At 41.5% G+C, this 12,181-nt stretch overlaps 1 protein-coding gene across 10 annotated transcripts in view; it reads left to right on the top strand.

Moving 5' to 3' along the window:
* The window catches only part of lca5l (lebercilin LCA5 like), a 32,095-nt gene that overhangs the window by 9,228 nt on the left and 10,686 nt on the right, over nt 1-12,181 (top strand). For 9 of the 10 annotated variants that reach the window (XR_010004221.1, XM_016992460.2, XM_062975105.1 and 6 more), the window contains 3 exons: nt 814-1,313; nt 2,337-2,474; nt 8,308-8,401. Coding sequence is in view for 8 of the 10 variants with exons in the window: in XM_016992460.2 (XP_016847949.1) it covers nt 814-1,313; nt 2,337-2,474; nt 8,308-8,401 (732 nt within the window). In the remaining 2 variants the exon portion in view is untranslated. The remainder of the gene's footprint in view (nt 1-813; nt 1,314-2,336; nt 2,475-8,307; nt 8,402-12,181) is intronic. The other variant, XR_010004222.1, reaches the window with a different exon arrangement.

Below are 12,181 nucleotides of genomic sequence, written 5' to 3'. Positions count from 1 at the left end.
ATCTAGTAGACAAGTAGATTCATGCTCCCTGAAGTTTCCTGGGCATGCAAATTGACTTGCTAACAAGGTGTATGGGAAGCATGTTTAAACATTCCTAGTTTAAAGGAGGAAGACCTATTTTTAAACATCTCTTTTGTTTATTTACCATCTAATTTTGACAGAGAATAGAGTGATGTGATGCATCGCCCCACATGTACAGGGGGGGGGGGGGGTGCTTAGGTGTGCAGAAATTGCCTACCTTTGGTAGATATATGCATGTAACGGTAACACTGAGAATCACATTCCATGTTAGAATGCTCAGAGTTCAAATCTTTTTGATCCTGGTGAGCTACAGTAGAAGGGTTGGCTGCGAAAGAGAGAGGTATGAGCAGAAAAGGGGAGACCACGGTATTGGAAGGAAAGTTACAAGGACACGTTGAGGGGAAAGACAAAAGTAAAAGTAGTAGTGAAGAGAAACTGAATAGAGAGAGAAAGGCACACTGCATTCAGGAACACTGTTTTGAAAATCTCGTGTATCTGCAACTCTTTGGCAAGGAATCCCCTTCCCCTGTTTGAAATTATGTCCTGAGAATTTACATGAGGTGAGCAAAATGACTGAATGATTAAAATTATTGCATCAGAGATGAACTGGCAAATACTTGACTGAAAATGTCTAGACAGTGAATACATAAGCCTAAAAGTTTGAACAATGGGGTTGTTGACACAAGCATTTCTGAGACAGTTTTTTAACTTTGAAAAGCAGAATCTGGTGGTTTTATAGATTCACATTTTTCAAGACATATACCAACCAATTTTATTCGGGTCTAAATGTAGGGAGGAAGACATTACCTAAAAAGAAACAGCAGAAAAAGTGTTATTCTGACAGTGCTATAAATTCTCAGAAGAATACTGTGGCTCGCCGCTTATTGTCCGCCAGACTCCACAATGTTAAAGAGTTAAAGAACGAAGTCTCTGTTTTGAACAATAAGTTGGAGGCATCTAATATGGAAAACCAGATCTTGAAGCGGCTGCAATGTCGCCATTTGAAAGCAATAAGTCAATATGAAAATGCAGAGACTAACCTACCTGACCTGATGGCAAAGCAGACTGGTGAAGTAAAAACGCTAAAGACACTGCTCAGGAAATCACAGGAGCAGGAGCACAATGCATCCAGGAAGCTTAAAGAAGTGGAAACACAACTGTTAAAGACGAAAGATACCTTGCAGGCATTGCAGAAACTTTCTGAAGACAAGCATCTTGCTGAGAGAGGGGAACTTAGACGCAGATTAGCCGCTCTCACAGAAAGGATGGAAGCTAGTGATAAGAAAATTCAGGTAATATGTTTAAGCTTGGGTTGTAATTTTTATTTTGAAGTAGAAGTGCAATGGGGGCATAGTTCTACTTCAGATATGCTTTCTGTGATTGTGGTGTAAATTTTCATGGCCCTCTTAGAGATATTTGCTGAAGTTAGCAAAATAGTACAGTATGGTTGCCTTTAAAATACTACTAGCACCACTTGCTGAGGGAAAAAGTCCTTCTGTGATGACAACCACTCCTCTTGGGGCCCTTCCACACAGCCATATAACCCCGAATATCAAGGCAGAAAATCCCACAATATTTACTTTGAACTGGGTTATCTGAGTCCACACTGCCATATATTCCAGTTTAAAGCAGATAATGTGGGATTTTCTTCAGCTGTGTGGAAGGGGCCTAGGTTGCTCTTAACAGTAACATTGAAGAAAAGGGAGTGCTCTCCTTTCTTTTTGATTTCAGCAGAAATGGAATGTATTGCTCTGTTAATATACTGACATATTGACATTCGTTAAGAGATAATGGATTCCTTCCTATTCTTTTTAAAAAATTGTTCCCTAAGAGGGCAGACTCCAACTCTGTGCGAATGTGCTTTTCTGTACACTTTCTTCTCCATGCACAGATGCTATGCCTTCCCAAAATCCACTCCCAATGGTTCTCCAGTACTTCCGCACAGATTTTCAGGGAACAAATATTGCTTTGGGAAAGAGGGACAATTGCTTTCTTCCCAGTTCCATAAATAAGGTAGTTTCATCAGCAAGACTTAATTGGATTTTGTCCAGGGTGTGAATGCTGTGCTATCTCTGCTTTTGGAAACCACTTATTTCCTTCCTCACTCCTCTTACTATTATCTTTAAAAACTCAAATTTATATACATAAAGTAATATAGCATTTATTATCAATGAAAAGCACGTATTTATTTTGTTATAACAAATTCTTTATACATTTTAATGTTGCTTGTCTTTATCAATGTAATATTGTGTGGTTACATATTCAAAAGGAAAGAGGGTAAAGAAAATATTATAACCCACTTTTAATATCTCTAGGGCCTAGAAAAGCAGCTGGCATTGAACAACGCATCCTTTAATCATCAGTTAGCAGTTGAAAAGAAAAAGACATTTGAAGCTCAGCTGGTTACCACAAGTTTGAAAATGGAAATCAAGTTGCTTAACCAAAAAATTAAGGTATTTAAACTGCATTTGAATTTCTTTCACTACAAAACAGAATTATTTTCACTGAACTATTCATATAAGTTCTTATTTTGTTCAATTGAAATGTAACTCCCAAGATACTTTTACACTGGACCTTTATTTATTTATTTATTTATTTATTATTTACTGTGTTTATACACCACTTTTCTCACCCCAGGGGGACTCAAAGCAGTTTACAACATAATAACGGCAAAATGCAATGCCTAACATACATATAAAATCAAATCATTAAATCTAAACAAGAAACATATAATTATGCATTAAAATCAATAAAAATAGAGAAGCAGAACTGATAAAATCATTACACTGCCAGGATTGCAATGGTACTATTTAATGTTTCAGTGTCAGTTCCAGGATGATAGCAATTATTTGTACTTCCTGGACTGGGAGACGTTTAAAACGCTCACCCTATACTTCCAAAATACTACTACACTTTCTTTCTTTCTCCATAAATATTTAATGATAATCCTGTGTGTTGTTGTTTACAACAAACAACAAATGGGATAATTCAAGGAAATCTCCTAAGAAGTCTTTTTCCATGATGATCTTCTCATGCCCCATCTACACTGCCATATATAATCCAGATTATTTGCTTTGAACTGGATGATAAGGCATTATAGATTCTTCTGGATTATCTGCTTTGATATGGCAGTGTAGATCCGGCCTCTGACTTCCTTCCCCTTCCGTAACTGGAAATAAAATGAGAATGGAAAGTTGTGTCATGGTTTGCAAAGGCACAGTGCTGTGTGTGTTAACTGGAAAATGAAATGCATGAAGCCTGCAAAGATCTTGGGATTGATTCGATACTATTTCTGTTCTGCTGCTGCAGAACCAGTTTGGACAAGTTTTTCAGTGCTGACTGAGTACTGGAAAAGCAAAGTGTACTCAGAGAGGCCTTGCTATTTTGAGGCCTGTTTGCTGCTAGGAAAGAGGGAGAAGAGCCAGGTCTGTATTCTTTCCTGAAGCAAATTTGTGGACTGAGAAAGGACTATTTATGACTGTAGACTTCTGTAAGTAATCAGAGGGATCATTGTAAATACTAATGTTTTTTTGATCTCTTGGAATCAGTAAAGTTCCTGTATTTTTGTTCTGCAAACCTGAGTAGCATGCTATTGTTCTGCGGGTGACTCTGGATTGTGGGCACACATAAGAGCTTCCATTTATCAATCTGTAATAGGTTATGGGCCCAGACTTACGGCCTGTCTGATCCAGTTTCACACCTGCTTGTGTTAGTTCCACTGCAGAGACTATTTTTAAAAGACTGTAGCTGTGATTTTGTGAAGCTGTGCTTTGACAAGAGGAACCTGGAAGATGGAGGAATAACTATTCCTCCTGGAAACTGAGGATGGAAAGTTATTTGAGGAGGGAATCCTTATGGGAATGCACAGTGGCTCCGGTCCAGGAGCAGGCTACAGAGGAACAACGCAGAGCAGATGAAAGAGCATGCTCAACGCCCATTTTGAGTGTGGATGATGACCAGTTAATCCTCATTGGCAGCCTGGCAACAGCCCATGAGACTTGGGTGAGGCTGAGAGAAGTCCATGCTTCAAATTCAGTTGTTGTTCTTGCAAGAAAGTAATACAGAACACTTTTCAAAAGAATGGAAATTTGAAGGAATGTTTGCAAACACTGCAGACTTTATTTTTGCAGCTGGGGAGAGACGATTTTATTGCACCCCTGGGCTGCGTAGGACCTCAAAACCACACTGGAGCCCCAGAATATAAGCAAGCAAGCTGTTTATTGAAGATTATATGCAAACAATATCAAATCAAAGTTCAAAGTCAATAAAAATGGGTTTAAATCCACAAGAACAAAGCACTAGAAAATCTTGAAGCATGAATCTATAAAAGTTACTCAAAGAACATAGTCCAAACCAGATAACAAAGTAAGTCCCAAGGAAGGTATCATGAATAGTCCAAATAAGATATCAAGGATTAATCCAAGGCATGAGTCAAGCTGGGAACACAGAAAGCAAAACTGGAATACAGGAACAAAACTCCAAGTTTAGTCCGAGGCACAGATTCAATACTGGAACACAAGGCAAAGGTCTTGGCTGGAACAGAAATCCAAACTGCAAAATCACTGGAAAAATTAACTGGATATACAGAAACAAGAACGAGGCTGGAACTTGAATCAAGATACAAGGCTGCAGGCATTCACAGGAACATGAAGCAAAGATCTTCCTCTCTTAGATAGCGAAGTTACCACCTCTGACTCTATCAGAGAAAGCAGCCCTTCTTAAGGAAAATTCAAGGTCCCTTCCCATGAAAAGTCTGCTCATTGTTTTGTTTCAAAAGCAACCATTTACTCCTTCTGACATACTCCCTTTCTGTCTTCTGTTGAGTTATTGCCTTCCTTCTGTCAAGTCATTAGCCCTATCCTCCTTATCACTTCCAGGATCCAAACTAGAATGTCCATCTGGCACCAGGAGATCTGACCTTGCCTACTTGCAACCATTATGTCACTGATCCCAGAATCAACTGGGACAAACTGGCTGCATCTCAGTCCCAAATGCAGGGTCCTCTGACAAAGCAGGTGCAGAGACAATCACAGGCTGAACAGGCCCAACCTCAGGCTCACCTGACAGCTCAGGCCAAAACCCAGGGTCTTCTGACAAGGCAGGTGCAGGGACAATCACAGGCTGAATGGGGCCAACCTCAGGATCACCTGACAGCTCAGATGGAGGCTGGGCTACAACACACTGGAAAGTTGCAAGGAAATCTGTATGTGTTAACTCCAAGGGGTAATCAAAGTGAGGTTAACATGATTAGTAAGGATACTCCCATTCACCCAGGGTGCATACATGAATTGCACAGGGAATTGGGACAATTCTGTTGTACAATTGTGTTGTACAAAATGCAGGAGTTTGGTGAAGGTGTAAATTTAAAGGATTGCCAGAAATTCCCAGATTGCAACATTTGCAAGAAGACTAAAACCCAGTCTGCACCAATTTGCAAAAAGAGCTTGAGGAGCTCAGAGAAAGCATTGATCTGGTTCATGTAGATCTGATTGGACCATTTAAGCCCAGTAAAGGAGGGGCAGTTTTCTGTTTATGTATTTTAGATGACTATTCCCATTTTGCCTGAAATTTTGTTTTAAAGCAGAAGAGTGAAGTTTTTGGCATACTCAAAAACTGGGTGGCCTACATTAAAAGGAAATTTAATGCTGGGATTAAGGCATTGCAGAATGACAGAGGTGGAGAATTTACCTTTCATAATCTAGATATCTTTCTCAAGAAGGAAGTTATAAAGCACAGGTTGACGTGTGCCTATCAGAGCGTAGAGAATAGAAAGATTGAACGTTATGTCAAGCAAATCCAAATAGGGTTGTTGTGTGTTTTCCGGGCTGTATGGCCATGTTCCCTAGAAGTATTCTTTCCTGACATTTCGCACACATCTGTGGCAGGCATCCTCAGAGGTTTTGAGGTATATAGATGCCATAGATGTGGGCGAAACATCAGGAAAGAATACTTCTGGAACATGTGCCATACAGCCCGGAAAACACACAACAACCATGTGATTCTGGCCATGAAAGCGTTCGACAACAAATCCAAATTGTTAAAGACTCTCTATTAGAAGACTCAGGCCAACCTCAGGATCTTTGGGGAGAGGGAATACTGACTGCAGGATATTTGATAAATAGGCTGTGGTCAGAAGCAAAACAAAACAGTCATTATTTACTTTATCAAAAGAAACCCCCTCTAGGACATTTGAGGACTTTTGGTATAGAGGCATGGGTTCATATACCCAAGGCAATAAGGAGAAAAGGGCAGGAGAAGGCCTGGAAGCTGACCATGGTTGGTTATGCACAGGGGCCAAAAGCCTGGACATTCCTAGACAAGGATGGCAGGATTGTAATTCGAATTGTCATTCTTACCATGGAGCTTCCCTAAAATCTACTTTTGCCATCCTTTCAAAGTATACGAAGGCCAGCCTCCATTTGTTTACAAACACTTCATTATTTTTACATCAAAGTCCATTAAACAGCTTGGCTATTTTTATATATTCTGATAACCTTTCTCTTCAATCTCTCTTAAGCATTTCTACACTGCCATATAAAATCCAGATTATCTGTTTTGAACTGGATTATATGGCAGTGTAGACGTATATAATCCAGTTAAAAGCAAATAATGTGGATTATCTGCTTTGATAATCTGGATTATATGGCAGTGTAGAAGGGGCCTTGGATAGCTTTTGTTTCACCCTTCCAGGATTTCGCTGTTATCATTCTAGCTGCTACAAAGCTGTATTGGCAAACGTCTTTATCCCCCGACTTACTCCATCTCTAAATAATCCCAAAAGACACATTGCTGGATTTTTCTTAACCTTGTTGATGAGCATGTTATTTGTTTCCTTAACAACATTTTTCCAGAATTTTTGTACTATTGAGCAGGTCCACCAAACAAGGAAAAAAGTACCTTTCTGTTTCTTACATCTCCAGCATTCTCCTCCATGAGTTTTATCCATTTTAGCTAATAACTCTGGAGTTATATAGCATCTATAAAACATTTTATACACGTTCTCTTTAATAGACCCTGCTTTTGAAAATTCAAACTCTCTTTTCCAAAGATACTCCCATTTCTCTAATTCTATTCCCTCTTAAATTTCTGGCCCAAGAAATCATGACAAATTTTATTCTGTTATCATCTAGATCAGTGATTCCCAAAGTGGGCACTACCGCCCTCTGGTGGGCGCTGGAGCGATCCAGAGGGGCGTTGATGGCACCTATTAGGACAAGGGGACGGGGCCAGGAGAGGGCGGGGCCTCTCCCCAAGTGCCGGAGACAGGGCTGAGCACCTGAGGCACCTGTTAGGACACACGTGGGTGGAGCTAGAGGAGTGGGCATGGCTTCTTCCCAAGAGCCCGAGACAGGGCTGAGAATCTATACCTCTCCTGAGGCGCTTTTTGGGACAGAGAGGGCGGAGCTAGGGAAGGGGACGGGGCCTCCTTCCAAGAGCCCAAAACAGGGCTGAGCCTCTATACCTCTCCCGAGAGGCCTTTTAGAACTAAAGGGCAGGGCTAGGGGTGGGGGCAGGGCCTCTTCCCAAGAGCTCAAGACAGGGCTGAGCCTCTGTAAACCTCCCCTGAAGTGCTTGTTAGAACACGGGGGAGGGGTATAGGGGTTCAGTCCCGTCAGGCACTTGGGAAGAGGCCCCGCCCCCTCCTCTAGCCCTGCCTCCTGTGTCCTGGCAGGCGCCGCAGGACAGGGATAGAAGCTCAACCCTGCTTCAGAGCTCGTAACTCCACCCATCCCAGTCCTGGATGCCCATTTGTGGCCCCGCCCACCTCCCCTCGCAGCCCTGCATCTTGGACTAGGGTAGAGGCTCAGCCCCGCCCTCCTGAGCAGGAGCCATACCCACCCCTCTAAGCCACGCCCCCCTTTTCAGGGGGCGCTGAGTCATATTTTTTCTGGAAAGGGGGCGGTAGGCTAAATAAGTTTGGGAACCACTGATCTAGATTATACTCTAAAATATATTCATATAATCTGGGAATTATACTAGTTTCCAGAATAATATACTTTCTAGGGAAGTGAATGGCTCTGCAGAGAGTGGACTTAAAGAGTGGGTGAAAGCAGACTTTCAGTGGCTGGCACAGGATGACTTCTCAAAAGAGGGGAGGTGGTGCCAGTCTACTCAACAGACAGTGAGAGTTACTGCAGGGAGTAAGTAGCCCAGGATTGTGTAGCTGGCGGTAGGTGTAAGGGGGTCATGGCAATGCTCTCTTGAATCAAAATAGTATATTCATTTAATTGGTGTGCATAGAATACATTCAATGGCAACATTTTGAAGGTATTCTGTATTTTATAGGAAAAAGAAAGGGAACTTGGAATACGAAATATTTATGCAAACCGGATGCTTAAAGATCAGCAGAAGAAAAGTGATTCAGAATCTGCCCTAAAAGGTAACATAATGTTTGACATTCTAATAATTGATTAGAGTGATTTATTTAATTACAGCTTACAGTCTTGATGCCATTTATTTAAAAATGGTTGTGCTATCTGTTGTGGGGCACAATACTCAATAGGTGATCCAAAATTGAACAGGACTCTGGTTATTATACCTGTTATATGTGGGGCTGCTCAGAGATATGTTTCAAAACAGGGCAGCGAGAGTGCTAACAAAACTATGTAGTAAAAATTATGCTGTGTCTGGGTTTTGTCATCAACATTGTCTTGCAGTCTGTTTCTGTTTTAACACTTCAAGTCCTAAAGAGCATGGGGACATAGAAGATAACCACTTCTTATTCTCGGTGCTAAAATCCTCAGAGGTCTCTTTGGATAGCAAATGAGGTGATGGGTGGCTATTAGGGAGAAGGCTTTTTGGCGACTACTTCGAAAGTTTCCTTGGTTTTTATCCTGGTCATTGGGTTCCCGCTAAAGAGTTTTTTAAAATCCCCAAGACCTGCAACTGGGGACCGTGCTACTGGGGAGGAACAGAGGACTAATCCAACTAGCCCCAGATGTGATGATCCTTTGCAGCCAAAAGTGGCAGACATCTATCCAGTCGGTGAAAACAAGACCTGGAGCTGACTATAGTTCAGATCACGAACTTCTTATTGCAAAATTTAGAATCAGACTAAAGAGAATGGGGAAAATACACAGACCAATTAGATATGATCTCACAAATATTCCTAGTGAATATGCAGTGGAGGTGAAGAATAGATTTTAGGGACTAGATTTAATAAATAGACACTGGAAGTAGCCCAAGAAAGAAGGAAGGCAAAAGGAAACAGCGATAGGGGGAGATATGCCCAATTAAATGCACAATTCCAGAGGCGAGCCAGAAGAGACAAAGAATTCAATTCATGGAAGTGGAAGAAGACAACAGAATAGGAAGGACAAGAGACCTCTTCCAGAAAATCAGAAACATCGGAGGCAAATTTCAGGCAAAAATGGGCATGATTAAAAACAAAGATGGCAGGGACCTAACAGAAGCTGAAGAGATCAAGAAAAGGTGGTGAGAATATACAGGAGATCTGTACAGGAAAGATAATAATATAGAGGATAGCTTTGACGGTGTGGTGAGTGAATTAGAACCAGACATCCTGAGGAGTGAGGTTAAATGGGCCTTAAGAAGCATTGCTAATAATAAGGCAGCAGGAGACGATGGGATCCGAGCTGAGTTGTTTAAAATCTTGGAAGGTGATGCTGTCAAGGTGATGCATGCCATATGCCAGCAAATATGGAAAACACAAGATTGGCCATCAGATTGGAAAAAAACAATTTATTGCGAAACGCTAAAGAATGCTGAAACTTCCGTACAGTGGCCCTTATTTCCCATGCCAGTAAGATAATGCTCAAGAGCCTGCAAGGCAGACTCTAGCAATACATGGAGCAAGAGTTGCCAGATGTCCAAGCTGGGTTCAGAAAAGGCAGAGGAACAAGAGACAAAATTGTCAATATCTGCTGGATAATGGAGGAAGCCAGGGAGTTTCAGAAAAACATCTACTTCTGCTTTATTGACTATTCTAAAGTCTTTGACTGTGTGGATCATAATAAACTATGGCATGTTCTTGGTGGTATGGGGATACCAAGTCACCTTGTCTGTCTCCTGAGAAATCTGTATAAAGACCAAGTAGCCACAGTAAGAACAGACCACGGAACAACAGACTGGCTCAAGATTGGGAAAGGATTACGGCAGGGCTGTGTACTTTCACCCTACCTATTCAACTTGTCCGCAGAACACATCATGCGGCGTGCGGGGCTTGATGATTCCAAGGCCGGAGTTAAAATTGCTGGAAGAAACATTAACAACCTTGGGTATTCAGATGATACCACTCTGATGGCCGAGCTGAGGTGCCTTATCACCAAGGTGAAAGAAGAAAATGCAAAAGCTGGGTTGCAGTTAAACGTCAAGAAAACCAAGATCATGGCAACTACACCTATTGATAACTGGCAAATAGAAGAAGAAAACGTGGAGGCAGTGACAGACTTTATATTTCTAGGCGCGAAGATCACTGCACATGCAGACTGCAGCCAGGAAATCAGAAGAAGTTTACTTCTTGGGAGGAGAGCAATGGCCAATCTTGATAAAATAGTGAAGAGCAGAGACATCACACTGGCAACGAAGGTCTGCAAAGTTGAAGTATTTTGGCCACATCATGAGAAGACAGGAAAGCTTGGAAAAGATCACAATGCTGGGGGAAAAGGAAGGAAAAAGGAAGAGAGGCCAACCAAGGGCAAGATGGATGGACGGTATCCTTGAAGTGACTGGCTTGACCTTGAAGAAACTGGGGGCGGCAACGGCTGACAGGGAGCTCTGGCGTGGACTGGTCCGTGAGGTCACAAAGAGTCGGAAACTACTATGCGACTGAGCAGCAGCAGCAGCAAGACCTGCAACTTTGACATCCAAAAATTATTTTAGTAATATATATGTGCTGTATGACTTACAGTTTAAGATTCATGCATTTCTGATATTTTTGTCATTTATATGTCATTCTTTTGTATTCTATCACAAGAATGTTTGTCATAAATCTCAGTAGAGTTATAGCCATTCATCAGTGAGTGGTAAACAACCTTTTGGACACTGATTATTGCTCCTGGTTTTGTTTGTAGCATTGGACCAGTGTGCACCATTGCATAGATGCCTTTAACAACAGTAACAGTGGGTTTGTTAAGGTTTTGAAGTGTCTTTCATCTCTTCTACCTTCGAGTTCAGTGGTTCTCAACGCGTGGGTTCCCAGATGGCCTTCAATTCCCAGAAATCCTAACAGCTAATAAACTGACTGGGATTTCTGCGTGTTGTAGGCCAAAACACCTGGGGACCCACAGGTCGAGAACTACTCCTCTAGTTAATTCATTAGTTATTGTTTGTTTTTTTTATCCCCACAACTTTAGCCAATCAGCTGAGCTGCAGGGAAAAACTGGTTCATTTCAGAGAGCTTCAGGGGCTGTATAGACAGTGGCTGAAATCTGCATGTTGATCCTGAATTTGAATGATGGTTCAGATGCCTGCTCCCCTTTAGTTTAAGAGATTACAGTGTTCCCTTTCTACTTCACGGGTTTTCAATTAATATTAATGTACACATTTGTCGCAGTATTTTTGCTGTTTTGTGGGTTTTTGCGGTGTGTGGGCTTATAAGAAAGGGTTTTGGAGGGGAGGAAGGGAGAAATAAAGGGAGAGGGGGAAGGGTAGGGAAGGGTTAGAAATAAAAAAGGGTTATTTACCTTCCATTCTTCTTCTCTGCTGGTTTACTGTATATTGTAAATGCTAAAATAAAGTATAAATATTAAAACAAAAATAGTGTCCCTACTTGGTGGATTTTCACTTATTGCGGGTGGTCCTGGAATGTAACCCCTGCGATAAGTGAGGGAACACTGCATTGTCAATGTGATGTTGGAACCTTAGATGGGGACTGTAGGAACATTTTCAGTCTGGGTGTTAGAACGTATGGACAGGGACCCACGCCAACAATATGTAGAGCTACCACTCGTCACAGTTTTATTTATATATATATATATATATATATATATATATATATATATATGCCCCCATTGTGTTTCAAAAAGACAAATATGGAGCAAGATTAGCTCCTGACCAAGCTGGAGCTTCATTGTGGGTGGAAGTTACAGTGGTTGAATTCAGCCTATAGGCCAGAACACTGTCATTGCGCTAAATCTGGGTTCCTCTCATGCTACATCTATCTATATTTCAGCTACACCATTCCTCTGAATAGCAGCAG

This window comes from Anolis carolinensis, chromosome 3 (genome assembly GCF_035594765.1).
Source record: "Anolis carolinensis isolate JA03-04 chromosome 3, rAnoCar3.1.pri, whole genome shotgun sequence".
NCBI classification, from domain to species: Eukaryota; Metazoa; Chordata; class Lepidosauria; order Squamata; family Dactyloidae; genus Anolis; species Anolis carolinensis.
Note: the sequence above shows the minus strand (reverse complement) of the source record. Positions and strands in the feature narration are given on the sequence as shown.